At 43.0% G+C, this 16,437-nt stretch overlaps 1 protein-coding gene across 2 annotated transcripts in view; it reads right to left on the reverse strand.

The window, feature by feature from the left end:
* Positions 1-16,437, reverse strand: part of C2CD2 (C2 calcium dependent domain containing 2) — a 34,821-nt gene that overhangs the window by 8,958 nt on the left and 9,426 nt on the right. For both annotated transcript variants that reach the window (XM_042033634.1, XM_042033644.1), the window contains exons 3-12: positions 14,911-15,030; positions 14,489-14,590; positions 11,323-11,445; positions 10,913-11,033; positions 7,522-7,630; positions 5,478-5,539; positions 3,686-3,825; positions 3,277-3,448; positions 2,421-2,534; positions 48-175 (exon numbers count right to left, since the gene is read on the reverse strand). In XM_042033634.1, the coding sequence (XP_041889568.1) occupies positions 48-175; positions 2,421-2,534; positions 3,277-3,448; positions 3,686-3,825; positions 5,478-5,539; positions 7,522-7,630; positions 10,913-11,033; positions 11,323-11,445; positions 14,489-14,590; positions 14,911-15,030 (1,191 nt within the window). The remainder of the gene's footprint in view (positions 1-47; positions 176-2,420; positions 2,535-3,276; positions 3,449-3,685; positions 3,826-5,477; positions 5,540-7,521; positions 7,631-10,912; positions 11,034-11,322; positions 11,446-14,488; positions 14,591-14,910; positions 15,031-16,437) is intronic.

Raw genomic sequence — 16,437 nt, forward strand, 5'->3', positions numbered from 1 at the left:
AGTTTACAGAACTAAGCATTAACTCTAAGTGTTGTTTTCTGCTCTACCTTGGACACCCCTGATATGATAATGGTGCTTTTCTTTCGAGGAGACTTCAGCTTCTGCTTCGCAGACTCGCTCAACTGCCGAATGGCTGCTTCTGCCACAGGGTCGGTGCCATTCAGTACCAGCAGCTCTGAGAAGAAAGGATTATTTCAGAGGGGAGAAGGAAGAACAGGAAAAAACAGAGCAGAGACAGGCAGAGTTTGTCCTTGACTTAAAATTCACAGAAATGGCATAAACACCACAAACGTCTTCCAATTCACCACCTGGCCATCAGGGCTTGTCCTTCCCTCCTGTCGCCCATTTTTGGAGAAAAGGTACTGAAGTGGCACTTACAACCCCTTTCCACAAGAACAAAGGAGGTTCTGGAAGCCTGGACAAAACATCCCATTATTTCAGTGCATTGCTGTCCTGTGGTGACAGTGGGGACATCGTGAGTTACCACAGCCATGAAGAACCGTAGTTCTAACATGGCACAAGGCTGGCACATGATGCTACTTCCTCAGGTAGTTTTTTTGTTATTTGGCTCCTTTTCCAGACATCCCCCCTCAGCATTTCCAGATTTGCTACGACAGTGTGATAGGATGGGGAAGGCAAAGTGGCTGCCTCCAAAACCTGTCAATTCCACCCCCTTTTCCTCTCCAACCACTGCACAGGAATATAAACTCTTCTGTGTAAAATGCTCTTTAGTGACAAACACAAGTTTATTTTTAAGCATGGCCCTTTCTGGTACCTAGGACACAGGTGCTTTGGGCACAGCAAATACACACTGATCAAATTCATCAAGCTCAGGAACAAACAAGGCTAAGAAAGTCAACAAGACAAAAATCCCCATGTTCAACTGCCTGAGGTGGACTTTTCTGGCAAGACTTTTAACAACAACAAAAGAACAGAGGGAGAAATAGCACCAGTGTTAAGTAAATTGAGCAGTGCCTTTTGTGACTGGGACATTACTGCAATAAAAGATGAGGCCTGGAATTTAGGTGTACGTGTGCACAAGGGGTGTGCATGTCTGCACACTCATCTCAAACCTTGACTTCTTCCATCTCCTCAGCCCCTGCATTAATTCTTATTGTTGTCATCACTCAGAACTATGGCACAGACACAGCATATTTCCAGAGAGCTTGCTGCTATTTTGCCATGATGTTTGTAGTAACTTTTACCCGACCTACTGCCATACCAAAAGCTTCTTTGTATTTCTTTCATTTGGCTTTTGTTCTACTGAGTAATTCTTCCTGCAATAAACACTTCACAGAAATCCCCCTGCACTCCCAATAAGAACATTGTCTGTAACAATATGGAATAAGCTGTCTCCAGATGAGTTTTCCAGTAAGTGTTTTGTGTCTTTAATACCATAAACACTCAAGAGAGTCAACTCAGAAGTCTTGCACTATCTTAACATTTCCCAAATTGATGTAGTAATACCACACTGCTTCATGGTATCTGAATATTTCTTATCCTACAGATAGGAAAAGATCCAAGTGCTTTTACAGCTATTCATGGTTACTGCTTCTTGCCCTTCCCCATATTTGTTGCCCAACACATTTGTGTCTCTCAGAAACCTCCAGACTGTGCCAGGAGCAGTCCAGATCATCTCCAGATTGTCCCATCCCCACTCAGATCTGTACACAGCAAACTGAACTCCACCCCAGGTGTCCCTGGCAGCCACACTGGGTCACAGCTGTCACTGCTGCTGCCCACAGAGCTACTGAAAGGTTCAGTGGTGACCACACACAGGGCTGAAAAATATGCTGAAGATTTAGAGCTGCAACTTGAAAAGGTAAATTCCCCAGAGTCAAAATCAGGTCTGTATATAATTCAAAGTGAATTTATAATTAAAGTTATTGTCAGTGTCACCTGACACTCTGAAGGCACTTCAGCTGTATCCAGGTGACTTAGGAAGGTGGACAAACGGGCACAGCAACCCCAAGAAAGCCCAGTGGCAGGGCTAGGAAGAGGACTGAATCTTCCTTACATCAGTCCAGCCTCTGCCTTCTCTTCAGACACAGGGGACTTAGAGGTACATGTCACAGAGTTTTAATTTAGTGCAGCATCCCCCATGCCTTTAAGAAAGGAGGCATCTTTCATTCAAAAATAAGAGTAAAGACTTACTTTTGGCTTTTCTGCAGTCACCTCCCTGCTCCAAACCACAGCTCATTGTTACTTATTCACAACCAGTAATTTAAATTGCCTATTAAAACCAGACTTTTACTGCAAAGCTGCCGTACCCCAAACCACAGTGCTTTGTGACATAAACATCTCAGTGCTGCTGACAGGCAGCAGCTGTATGGGTTGGCTGTTATTTTAACAGGATCACATTAATCCCATGTGCAGAACAGAGAAATGTTCTGTTTAGCAGCTTCAAACATTTTTATTACCTGTATCTGAAGATGACAAAGTTTTGCTGACTGGAGCACCATGAGAGTGGAGGGCTTCAACAGTGATATCCTTTTCAGTCACCTTTACTTTAACAGGAGTTTTCACAGGAGAATCTGAGGACCAAGTTTTTTGGTTACTTGAACTGGTCAAGACATTTTTTATTACATTAATAAGAATTTATTGTACCGGTTCTGCCTGTTCGAATCATAAGTGTTTGAGAAAATTGTTTAACAGAAATTCTCAACAACACATGTTCTGTGGCAAGCCTGACCCCAAAAGGCCATTGAAGTGTAAGAACTTATTGTTTTATAAATTTCCTACTGTAATACGTTAGACAACACCCACTTAAGTAGAAGATTTGCTTTAACAACTTAAAACAACACAGATATTTGTGAGACTTCACACCAAGATTGTTCACAGGTTTTACTTCTATAATTTTCCCAAGAAAAATTGGAAAATCTGCTCCTGGAGGACAGGCTGAGAAGGATTTTGTGACCAGGTAACACCAACCTTCACCAGAGATGGTAACATGGATCAGGGTTAGAAGGCACAGGATGGTCTGTCATCAGCAAACCTCTGAGAGTGATGTAACCAAAATCCAGGCCTTCTGCATTATCACACCATGGTAATAATTTACAGCATGTATTAGAAGAAGCATTAACTGTTCCTCTTGTAAGAAACAAGTTTTCATGAAAATTAAAAACCTGATTCTGGAGAATACGAACAAGAACCCCACCCCAACACATCAGAGCACTCTGGAAAACAGCGCCTTCCTGACATCCCACTCCCCAGTGCTTCTCCCAGTGCCCATGGATAAGCTTGGGAGGGAACACAGGAAGATCTGGACATGCAGACCTGTGCTCAGAGGGGATGATCTCCCTTCCAGACGAGGTTGGGTTCTCACAGCAGTGACAGTGGTGACCACGGTCCCACAGGGCATCACAGTGCGATCCTTTTCGATCTTGGTGGCCAGCACTGGAGAGGAGACCTGCCGTGCCTTCAGCTCACTGGGTTCTATAAAGGAGAACTAAGGAGACAGAAAAACACCACCTCAGAAGCCCAGTCAAGCAAGAAGGACACGATTTCTAGCTGATATTCCTTTAAGGTTTTCGCTGAGCCAAACTCAAGAGTCAATTCTTTTGATAAGACACAAATATTCTGCAAGCAGAACAGGCTGCTCTGACTCAGCCACAAGTCCAAAGCACGAGATGAGCATTCCCAAGCACTTCCTGAAGTAAAAGATCCACCCCAAACCCAGCAGTACCTCTGCACTAATGGATCCCAGCCCGGGCCCTGGCTCCGAGCTGCTCTCCCTGGCCTCGCTGTGCAGTGCAAAGCTGTGCTGGCCAGAAGGCTGTTTCCTGAACAGGTCTAGAGGTACAGTCACCTTCCCAGAAAAAGGACCTGGAAGAATAAGATCAGCAAGGTCAGCCTACATCTAAGCTGTCAGGATGTGTAAGGGAGACAATGTGGGAAGGGAGGAGGAAAATTCAGGCAGATAATTGCAAGAATTGGTTCTACACCACGGGGCAGAGAAATGACATTTTACACCTTTCTTTCCATTTTACAACTATTCCTCAGCCTGGCCTAATACTGTGCAACAGGAAAGAATGGACCCATGAAATATTACTTATTTACTGTTGTTTCTGGCCATTATTTTTCCCCTTTACATGCAGAATGTTTAGGGAAAAAAGGAAACAACTATTAGGTTCTTGGACCATCTCCATAACCAGTTTCTGCATCTTTCATTTCAGAGGATGACCTGGATTCCTGGTAAACTGGTGCATCACAACAATAGTGTTTCTTAATTTGAACTTTAGCAGAACTTCAGCAGTTCTCTTGCTCCTCCTCTGACTTTATCAGCTCCATTAGACTGGAGCAAGCCGTTAGCAAAGGTACTGTACCATTTCAGAGATGAAATTCTAGTTCTCTGTGAAAAGTAGAATGTTTAAAAACAATGAATTCCTACACTTCACTGGCCTTTTGTGGTCAGGTTACCACAGAATGTGTGCTGAGAATTTGTATTAAACAATTTTCTCGAACACTTATAATTTGAACAGGCATAACAGGTATAATAAACTCTTGTATGTACCTGTATTATACAACTAGGGATCTACATTATATTCACATAACTCAGCTCTCTGCTTACTAATGTGATTCTGAGTCTTTTATTTAAATTTTTGGGAGAAGAACAGCTAAATTTGTATGGAGGGGCAGAGGGGGAGGAAGAGAATTGGCAGTGCAATCCACTGGGACCTTTTTTCTTCAGGAAACCAGGCTGAAAGTTACACTCTCAGTAGGATGTAGAACAATCTTGGTGTTTGATAGACTAAAGATGCTGAGGTACAGTCAAGACTAAACTTTGTGCAAGAAACAATACAAATTTCCTGACTCCATATAAATCCCACATTATTATTGAAAATAAAAAAGAGCATCCATATCAGAGCAATTTTTTAAAGCTTTTGCCTACATTTGACTTTCCAACCCCTCCAATAACCACAGATCATAAGCAAGGTATTGCACAACTTTGTGTATCTAGATTATTAAAAATAATTCCAAACCAACAGAATCGAGTTGTAAAAATGTTTGAGCCCCTATGTTTTATATTTAATCCAACATAATCAGAACTGGAGTGTTTTACACCTGATTGTGATTTTTATACCTGAACTGTTAGGCAGTCTCTGGGACTTGAAAAGGAAAGATTTAAGATTAACCCACATGATTCCCCTTCAGCCAGAGAAAGAACTCAAAAGCTTAACTTGAAACCAAAAAGGTTCACAGTGGATCTGTTAGATGCTTAGAAGGCTGCAAAGTATAGGATATCAGCACCTGGAAGACTCAGTGTGTTGACAATATTGAAAGAAACTCAAAGATTCTCTGTAACCTCAACCCAGTGCATGACAGAGGCACCTGATCAGTGCATTCTCCTTCCATCTGTGACTACTGATGGATCTGAGTTCCTCTGTGGCCATCCAGAAATAAAGGAGGACTTACATCAACACTCAGCAAAGCTCACACACGCTGATCATGCAAAATAATTCAGTCTTAATACTTACTATCCAACTTTCCATCTTCTACTATTTGCAGTTGCAATGCTTTTGATTTGGCACTTAGTTCACTGTGAAGGAAATAAAACCATGTTAGGTTTTTGCAGGCCAAGCAGATTTTCCTTCCCACGTAGGTTTTCCCCTTTCCCCAGCTTTTCTCAGCCCTCTCCAAGCCAAACACTGCACCTTGCAGGTGGGTAAGACTGACTAAACAGCTCACAGTCAGAAAACCGTGGCCTGGATGCCTCCCTCACTGTTGCACAGGTTCAATTTGTTAAATTTCAGAGGCTTTTCTTCTCCCCAGTAGCTGACAAACGCTGCCCTCCAAGCTGAACATGGTTCCTAGTCTGACTGCTACACCACAACACTAAAAAGCTTTGTTTCTCCTGGCAGGATCAAGTTTTTAAGTCAAGATGCTGGAACAGGTTCAATCAATATCCCTGTCAAAGCAGGAAAGTGTCCTGCAAAAATAGGACAGATGCAAGGAAAACAAAAGTAGTTGCAGCTTTAAAGGAGAAGAGTCAGTATCACTTTTCCAAAATAGGACTCAAGGATGCTGCAAGCCAACCAGAACGAGTTTCTGTGGGACCAAACCCAGGTGAACTACTCTCAGAATTGCTATGTGGTACTTCCTGAGATGGACTAGACAACAGATACAAAACCTTTCGTCTCACAGAGACAGTGAAGCAAACTGGGTACCTACTGAGGAACCCTCCAGTAAAACTTTTTTTTATAACCTTCTCAGCAGGTGTTCTGCCAAAAACCCTGAGGGCATGCAAACATGTATTTCATTTTGCTATGTCTCTGTTTCAGGATGGTGTGATCCTGGCTGCAGACACCCCACCTCCATTAGATGCTGTGGGACATCATCTGTGCAGCAGATTTTAAGTTTTTCCCTGCCACTCCCACTCTTCCTGCACCCCAAAAGTTGGAAAGGAGCACCTTGATGGTACTACTGCTGCTTTGCCATGAAGCTGAAGCAGAGCCTGACATGGTGGTCAGTACAATGGTGTTCACAGTGGAGGATATTTTTGGCTCTGAAGAAAGGAAAGGGCAGAGGAGTGTGTGTGTGAACTTGAAGAAGTTCAAAAAACCCTGCCAAAATCCTAACCATTTATTTGTAAAAGCCCCCAAGCTTACCTCATGCACTTCTGAAAAGCAGTGTAGAAACCCCAGCACTAATCCTAGTGTCAAGACCAAATTCCAGTCAAGTTAATCACATCCTGCCTGCCCTCTCTCAGCCCTTTCAGTTGGAAAAGGGTATTATTCTTACAAACTTCCTGTCCAAAACTGCTGGGAACTTGTCTGCTCTGAAACATTGAACAGGGGTGCTGTTCCACCAACAGATGGCTGAAGTGAATCACAGACCCACTGGCTGAAGCGCTTTGTGATGCTTCAGAAAAGAAAGTTCATCAGTGACTCCCCCCCTTCCCAAACTCATGCATCACAGAAGCCATTATTGCTCTGCTGTTAGAAAGTGAAAATGAAAACAGTTTTAGAACTGCTCACTTTTGACCTTATTTACAGCAGCTCTGTGAATCACAGAACACCGTGTAGGCTGCCCAAAAGTCCCTTTTTTTGTTCTACAGGAGAAAGAAAATCTAGTTAAGTTTTACACTTCCTTTTTAGTTATACCCACCATCCTTTTAGATGGTCAATTGTTTTTGCACATTTGCTTCTTCCACTCAGGGGAGAGAATGGAGACACATTTGATTCCCTTCAATGCAGTTTTCACAGTAAAGTGACTTCAAAACCCTGCTAACACTTCTTTTTTGGCACTGTAGGAAAGCATGAGGTGATTTATTATGCTTGAGACTGCTGTCATGTACTAGAATCATGTATCTACCATGGAACATCTAGAGACCTGTATCTCATATTCAGGCAGAGGGTAATTAGATATCCTGAAGTTCCAACCAGCTCCAGATTTCTCTGAGGCCACACAGAGAAATGCCAAGAACAGACCTGTTTCAAAATGCCATTCTTCTCTCACGCAGTTCAAGTAAAAAAAAAGGTGCTTTAGTGTAAAAGTATTGTCAGTAGGCAAGTTACTTACAAGATAAACTCTTCCTTCCAAAAGGGATGTGCAGCATTTTTGGCTACAGAGCTGGAGAACTTCTGCATAGGGTCATTCAACTGAACTATACACACAAGGTCTGTGCTGCCTGTAAGGGCAAGAAAAATCTAGTTATTCATGCTCCATCACCAAGAGGCCACTTACTGAAAAGAAACCCCTTTCCTTGCACAGTGCACCTTTAAACAGGCTTTTGCAGACACTTTCTCACTCTCCCAGAGAACAAATGCCTTCCCCTGGTTTGCACACCAAGGACATTCATGGCAAAGGTCAATATTGCATCACTGTTGTCTTATGAACTGTCCTACACACTGTGAAATGTGACAGTCCAACTTAAATCCTGCCATGAAGCAACCAAGTGCAGGCATAAAACAATCCATAAAGATGGGGAGACAAAGAAACAGTGAGCAGGTGATGTTGTGGGTGTGAGGCAGGGAGGGAGTAAAGCTGCTTTCAGCTGTTTTTAAAAAAACAGAAGTTTTCTAAGTTCCTCCTGGCCACAGTCACAGTAGTTTATTTGGACACAAAAATAAGCTTTTTCTGCTGGCAAGTGACTGATGACAGCAGTGCTAATTCACGATGGTTTGTGCACTGTGGTTTTTAACAAGTTTTAAAGCACTGCTGCAGACTTATCTCTGCCTTGATCTTGGAATTTGATAGCGTTGCAAATTGGCATATTAGGAGTAGTTATACTGCTGCTCCAAGGGGAAACTGTTCGCCAGATCTGTTCCTCTTAAAACAGTTTCTTTAATATGGCTTTCACAGCATCAGAAATAATTCAGACCCAGACTTCCTAAGGATCAAGGAAAGCCACGAAAAGCTCAGTACTGACTGTGTGCAAAGCAAACAAAAGATGCTGCCCCCAGTACTCCAGAAGAATCTGGGTTTGTATTTGCTATCAGCAGCTCTCAGTTATCCTCTGGGGATGCTCTGGGGCCGTGGCTCAGCCCTGTCTCAGGCAGAGAGACAGCCTGGGCCTGGCAAGGTGATTAGAGGAGACATAGGACTGTGTACACACAGCTTATTTGGGATCCAAGATGACCCCAGAGTAAGTAGCTGAGCTGCTTTCACAGCAGGCTGAGCCTGAGCTCATGAACCTGGGTTGGTTTCTGCTCACCCAGCCATGTGTCTCTGCAGGCAGGTCCTGCCAGGGCAGGGACTCTGCACAGCCCTGCCTGGAACCACACCTGAGCCACACACTGACTGTATCCAACAGGGTATTGCAGTTTTTCTGCCCTGGACACCCTGCTGTGAACAATTAACTACTTCTTCCGTACCAGCAGAAATCACTTTTGCCCTAAATGATTCCCTGTGGACCATGTAGTACAAAATCTAGGGTGATCTTTGTTTACATACATAAACTAAGGAGATAAAAACAGGCACAGCCTATAAGCAGAGACCAGTTCTGCTACTGGGTGTTCACCAGCTGAACTAAGATATCTACAGGAGAGCCACGAGCTCCTATAAACCCTGTCAGCATCCATCAGTCAGCCATGGTTTCATCAGACAAGCTGCCCCTCCCCAGCCCCCTGTGTACCTGTGCAGGTTACCCTGCAATACTGCACACCCTCATGGAGCCTGAATTCCAGCAGGGCAATTCATTATTGCAAGGGAAGGCCAGGAAAAGGGAAGGGAATATTAATTAAAAGTCAGCAAGTTACATCCAGAAGCCAGCACCTTTCCAGCTGTGCAGGATTCCCACTGGATTTCAAATGTACCAGTTAAAGCCTATTATGAAGCTTTATTTCTCATACTTCCAAATATTTATACTCCAGGAGCTGCTGGAGAAACAGCAAAAATCCCTCCATCTCCTGTTAGAATAGCAAATGGGGATTTTGCCTCCCAACATCTGTGTTCCCAGAACAGAGCACAGGAATTGTCTCTTCTTCTTCTCATTTTTAGGCAAGGTGCAGAGGTTCTCAGAAGGCGAATCTTCTGTTCTATGCACCATATGCACATAAAGGTATCTCATCTCATGACTTTTAAAGGCAGGCAAAAAGACCCAATCTTCTGGAAAGTCTAGTTTGCACTATAAAACTGTAGAGTAATAGCAAATCATAGAATGGTTGGGGTTGGAAGGGACCTTAAAGATCATTTCATTTCAAATCCCCTGCCGTGGGCTGAGACACTTTCCACTAGACAGGGTTGCAGTTGCCAGCATAGTTTTATTTATATAGGACATTTCACAGCCCAGAGTTCCAGAACTGCTTTAAAAATAATGTTTTTTTTAAAAAAAAAAGCTCTGCAGAGATTTTTAGGGGAATCACTTCCAGCCAGGATGAGTGAAGCAGCATTATGCAAGACTCTAGGGCAGAAACCTATTACATCTAACTGAAAAAAGGAGAACAGCAAGTAGGATGTATTTATCCAAAACTAGTGCCTTGCCCAGTTTAGCAGCCACAAGCTTCCATTAAAAATACTGTTACAGAATTGTTTAGTGGCCATAAATAACAGAGCCTCCAATCTTATTTCCACTGACAGAACCTGAAATGTGCCTGCTCATGCCTCAATCAGTGACAGAGACGTGCCTGCACTTGGAGAAGTCTGAATACTTGCAAGACAGGCCTGGTGCTGCTTTCCAAACCCAACACGAACTTCACTAGGCAGTGACCTCTTTTTTGGCTTCATTCTCCACTTGCAAGAGGAACCTTCTTCCTTTACCTGCAGAGGTACTTCATCAGGAGGAAATATCCCTGACAACCAAAGATCACCTTTGAGGAGTTTCTAATACAGGAGGAGAGTTTTAGATAAATCTGCAGATCACTCAAATGTAAAGAAAAATGCCTGTAAAAATAAGGTAACACTGAATCAAGCCAATGTCATTGCCAGCAGCTAATGGAGAGTTGGATTTGAGCCCCTCATCTTGGGTACAGCCAAAGTGAGAACTTTCAGAAATTAAGACTAAAATCCAGAAAATAATCAGCCAACTTTATTATACATGTGGTCATTTCAATCTGTTTTCAGCAATGATGGATTTCTGTACAAAAAGAACAAGATGTTTAAATACTCAAATAAACTAAAATATACATTAAGTCAGCACTGGCACAGGGTGCCCAGAGAAGCTGTGGCTGCCCCATCCTTGGCAGTGTCCAAGGCCAGGCTGGATGGGGCTTTGAGCAATCTGGGATAGTGGAAGGTGTCCCTGCCCATGGCAGGGGGTGGAATGAGATGAACTTTAAAGTCCCTTCCAACCCAAACAACTCCCTGATTCTGTGACTTTATGAAGTCTATTTCTCAGAATACAGCAATTTCTTAAACCTTTTGAGAGTAGGCTGTTAACCCAGAACTTCCACATTATCTCACCTGAAAGCAAAGTAAAAAAACCCACCCCAGCCCTGCCTGAAATGGAGCAGCACCACCGGGGCTGTGTTACCTGCAGCACGGAGATCACCCAGCTTCACCGCGATGTTCCTCACCAGCAGCTTGAGGTCATGAGCCCTTGGAGGTTTGGGAGGACTTGTGCCCTGAGGGAGAAGGCTCGTGTTCTGTGCATTCTGCAAAAGGCAACCAGGACAAGGGGCACTGTGCACATGCAAACACCAAATCCTTGTGTCACACTGACACAGGGAAGCAGAGCTGGGCTGTAACACCAACAAGGAGCCACTCGGGAAGTGTGGCCACAGAGCCTCCACTGCCACGGGCTATGTTGTTCTAAACATGTGTCCCAGTTGTTTCTTGTCACTGAACACTGTTAAACTTACTCATTCGTGAGTCATGAATATATAACAAAAGCACTAAGCAGAAGGACATTTCTCCAAAGATTTTGGAAGGAATGAGAGTTACCTGAACCTCCTTTGTATCTGCAGGCCTCACACTCAACACTACAGATGGAGAAGCTGAGCTGAAGAGGTTCTTCAAGACATCTCTGAGTGTTTCAGATATTGCACATGTCCCTGTTGTCTGTCCCTATGAGGAAACAAACAATCAGGCTTCTCAAAACTCAGAAGAAGGTGAGGTAAAAATTAATTTGGTATATATCTAAACCACCAAAGCCATCAAACATCAGCTTTGTCAGAGAGAGACACATGGTTTCTGTTGCCAACAACACAATTTAACAGATCATGCGAAGAATTACTTAAATTTCTCCATTATGCATTAAAGGAAAGCTAGAATTAAACACTGAGAAAGCCATGCTGTTCTGAGAGTTAGGAAGGCACAGCTGTTATCCACAAAACCAGAAGTTTCATTAACAGTTTTTATCTCATGATGGTGATTTAAAGATTCTTCACTGCTCTGCACTCCCCTAAGAGAGCAGATCAGGTCATCAGATAAGCAGATTGTTATGCCAGCTTGCAACAGCTGAGAAGAAACTAATCCTGTGCTGCACTGAAAAAAATATTACAGCATCTCCTGGAGGTCTTCAACCTTGCTGTAAGTGCAGGGTATGGACAGAGAGCCCTGCTGCTCTGGAGCACTGAGCTGTAGTTTGCCCATTTAAAACTCTCACAGCCATCTCTGCTTAGCACCACAACCTCTGAGGGGTCAGCACACAGCACAGATTTTGTTTATCCACACGTAGCTTCACATGATTAATTCTAAGGTGTATGAATAGAGTGACTGTCCCTGCCCTCTCTGTGCTCCTGGAAAATGCCTGCTTCCCACAGCATGCTCCTCAGGAATTTTCTTCTGCTCAGTTACCTACAGGGCACAGACTTTTAAATCACACTGTCCCAGAAAGGACAGTCTGACACCCAACAGCTCTGAGGGCAGCACAGGAGAAATCTCAGTGAGGTTTCTTTCCTAAAGAAAAGACTGAAGTAGGAGACAAAGATCTGACCTAAAAATAGAGGAGCCATCCATCTTTTCTCATCTGATACCACACCGAGAGACTTCACTGATGTGCATCTTGCACAACAGCCCAAACAGACTGGCAGTAACAGCCCTTTCCCAACTATCCAGGTGTTACAGAAACATTTAGGGTGTTTCACAAAAAATCCCAGGAATGCTGTGTACAGAAATCTCTGTTTTACTGCCTTCTTACCTAACTGGCCTCTGATGACAGCTTCAAAATACAACAGCATTGGCCAGTCCCACAAAAATTCTGCTGCATTTACACCATGTGCCCTCAAATAACCACCAAGGAAACAGATAATACTCATTCACTTTAATAAAGATCAAAGTAAATTAGGCTTTCTAAAGCCTCAGTAACAGCAATTTCATTACTTAGGTTACTTAAATAAGCAGATAAATTGTGGTTAGTCTTCACTGTTTTGGAGGTAATTTCCCTCCCTGCTCTTACCTAAATTGTAAAATCCCAGTTGCCTCTCATGCTTTGCCATCAGCCTAATGTGACATCTGTTATTTAACAGTGACAACAGCAACCATAGTCACTGGACTCCTGCTCATAGGTATTTTCTGTTGTTTCCATAGTTATTTGGAAAGGAGATTGATTAAAGAGCCTCCTGTCAGCTCAGCCATCCTTTTATTGGAAAGCTACTCCCCACCACAACACCCTCGACAAGATAACCCATAATGGCTTAACTGCCACCCCAAAATGATAAAGACAGCAGGTTTTACTTTGGGTTTGACTTGGGCTAGGGGTGTACACCACAGCCAGCCTGGGGCACATCAGCACGTGAAGTCACCCGGTGTAAATCCAAACTCTACCAGTCAGCCAGGTTGCCCAACACAGCTCAGGTTCACCCAGCCATTACCAAGAGAAAATGGGTCATTATACCCAGCTTCTGTGATGACAGAACCACCGTGGAGATAATCACAAGTAATTAAAGGTATTTATTTGTACACACAGTGTTGCTTCCGAGAGAGGAAAAAAACAAGACACAAAAGCTGACATTTAAGTTTAGGAGCTGGAGCAATTGCTGAGGTGTAGCTTACTCACAGGCTTTAGCCCTTTGTTTATTGCCTCTCCTCTTCTGTAAGTGCTAATAGAAACTTCAAAGTGAAAATAATGCCCTCTAACTATTAAAGAACTTTACAGGCTCATTGTAAAAATGCAGGCAAAGCTAACAGGTGCAACTCTGCAACGCTGGACTTGGGCACCTCTCACAAAGCTGACTGTGAAGTCCAGTGACTGCACCAGAGTCATCTGTGTTTGTCAGTAAGGATTTAATATTTAATGACTGTTCAAATGTGGATAATCGACATGCCACCCCAGCATATGAAGGTCATTCATATGCTACATGTGCATGGTAAAACCTACATTAAAATACACTTCAAAAGGCTTGTCTGTCTTTAGTTATGAGTTTCCCATGTTCATGGACAAAAGCTGTGGTAATAAATTATGATGATTGCAGCTCACTCAGTACAGGTCTTTAGAAGCAGCTCTACAATAAACTTATTTTTTAACAAGGCCTTCAGTCAAGAAAAAAACTTCACAAAACACAAGCAAGTCTTCCCCCAGAGTTTTAAGAAACAGTTAAACCACCACATTTGTGCCAAAAAAAATTTGTGAAGGGTCAAAGGCAGAAGAGAATCCCACACAAGACAAAACTCTTTCAGGGGATGTCTCAGTAAAACAATCCCCAATGAATCAGTGCTTATATACAAAGATAAGGTGCAATTCCAAAAGCATCAAAATATTTTTAGATCATCCATTATTTCCTTAAATAACTGTATTTTTCACAGCTGTTTCTGATCTACTGTTGCCAGATTTCAACAGTGATTTAAACTAGGGAAGGAGCAATATTGTCATTGCTTTGATAGGAATACCACTACAACTGGGGTTTTTTTATTATTTTAGAAGTGTTCTAAGAGAAGATAATTAAGAACAGACATTTTTCACACCTTAAATTTGGATGAAAGATGTTTGCAAAGTCATTTGTCTGCCAAATACAGACTTGTTTCAGTAATCTTGAGAGATGCTGCTGGATTTCAGAGATGCAGGTGTTTGATGGGTGACCCATGGCAGATGCTTTACAACACATTTTGGACCAAGGGGATGGAGACCCATCTGCTCTACCATTACAACAAATAAAACTTACTGACTGACCTCCTGCACTGCTGGCTGGATTTCAAAGTTGATTTCATTGGTGTTAATGAGGAACCACTCAACTTTCACGTCTTCTCCTTTGTCTTTCACATAGACCTGAAGCTGTGGACAGGAAAAGAGTTACTGGAGAGTGTTCTGGTGTCCTGTTAAGGAAACTGCAGGTCAAACTCCATACTAAGGCTTGACACAGGAAGAATGATACCAATTTTTGAGTAACTTCAAACTGACACTCCAAGAAGGCAGAAGTTGCTTAAGCTTTGAGAGTGCACGCCAGTTAAAAAAGGGAATTGTTCTGTACACCCAAGCAGTCTACCCAACATGTTACTTATCCCCAGTCTCCTGAAGAGGCAGCTTAATTTCTGTATTTACCACTTGCCCCAGAGGGAAACAAAAGGAAGAGAAAACAACACTCAAGACTTTACCTGCAGGTGGACTGGGGACAGCTTCACAAAATATGACTGAGCTTCGGCAGCTGCAGGCGGAGGGGCTGAGACAGCAACGAGGAATTTAACAGAATCTCCCACAACATTGCAAGAAACCACCTGGAGAAAGGAAAAGGATAAGGGGAAATGAAGGGAAATATAAATTAAGTCTTGAGAAGCGATGCTGAAGGCAAGAAAGAAAATAAGAAAGGAATTTAAGCTAGCAGAAGTTGCACAGGTGGGAAATTTCTAAGCAATTTCATTCATGTCCCTACCTCCCTCTGTACATTCTTCTAAAAGCACAGACCTCAAGAGTTCAAATCTGTACGTGAAATTTAATACCTGCAAATTATGGCATTTTCCCAAACTTCTTTTGTATTGTTACCTAATTCAAGAGTAACTCCTTGCCTGACAAAGACACCTTTCCATTTCACAGATCTATGAAAAAAAAAATCCTCACAGGAAAATAAAAAGCTCACAGGGCAGTTTTGCAAAAGGGAGACAAAGATGTTTGTTCTTCCTCTCTTCTGCTCTAAGTAGCCTAAACAGGACAGCTGATTTACCAAACAATCTTTACTTTAGTGGTATCCTACAAATGTGAAACTTTGGTATAAACCTGCTGCTGCTACAGAAGAGGATTTTGTCTGCGTAATTCCAGTTCTCAGAGGGATAAGAAGGAGCAGGAGCCTTTAAGAATTTATTCAAGCCTTTGACCAAACCAAGAAAGGCCCTGAAATGTGGTGACAGAGCTAAATGTCTGGGAAAAGTCTGAGTGCCACTTGACTGCAATACACTTTTAGGAGCAGTAATTTAACTTGTTATCACACTGAGTTTGTAAACACTGGACAGTTTTTCCTCCCTCCCCTCTGCAAACTGAGCTGCTGGAGCTGCCATGCAAAATTCCTGGAGTGTGCAGAAATTCCTGGAGTGTTCCTGGCAGCGCAGGAAAGCCCATGGGGTGGGAGTCAGAAATTATTCATCACACCACAGAGACACGTTTATTTTGCAAACAGATGTGCTGGTTGAGGAGAGCTGCTTGTCACTGTCCCTCTGTGGTTACTGTCCCCACTGTGGCAAGGACAGCTGGGCCCTCCTTACACTGACTCAGGCAAAGGGAACCAGGTCAATGCAATGCACAGACAAATAATTCCCTGCAAGGTTTGTCTGACAAAAACTCTGCACAGTGCTATTAAATTGTGTTTGTGCACTTACTGCTCCACTTATGGGCACTGGAATTGAAGCTGAAAGCTTTGAAAGGAATCATGTACCTCCTGGAAGATCCTTATCAGGCCCTCCTTAAATACATTTCATCTCCCTGGGCTCTCTAGGGTGCACTTTAAGGATGGCCAGGGCTTTATCGAGGGCCTGAGTACATCCATTAAGGTAGAGACTTAATTACAGAAGCAGGGGGTGGGGAGGTGGATATGACAAATAAAAATCCTAACCACACCCACAAGCAGTAAGATTTGCCTTTTCAGGTATGTCTTCTGCAAATTATAGCTTAGAAGTGGACAAATGAGTTTCCCT

The sequence above is a fragment of the Corvus kubaryi genome, unplaced genomic scaffold, assembly GCF_017639235.1.
Source record: "Corvus kubaryi isolate FWS band 111438036 unplaced genomic scaffold, C.kubaryi_AGA036_p1.0 133, whole genome shotgun sequence".
NCBI classification, from domain to species: domain Eukaryota; kingdom Metazoa; phylum Chordata; class Aves; order Passeriformes; family Corvidae; genus Corvus; species Corvus kubaryi.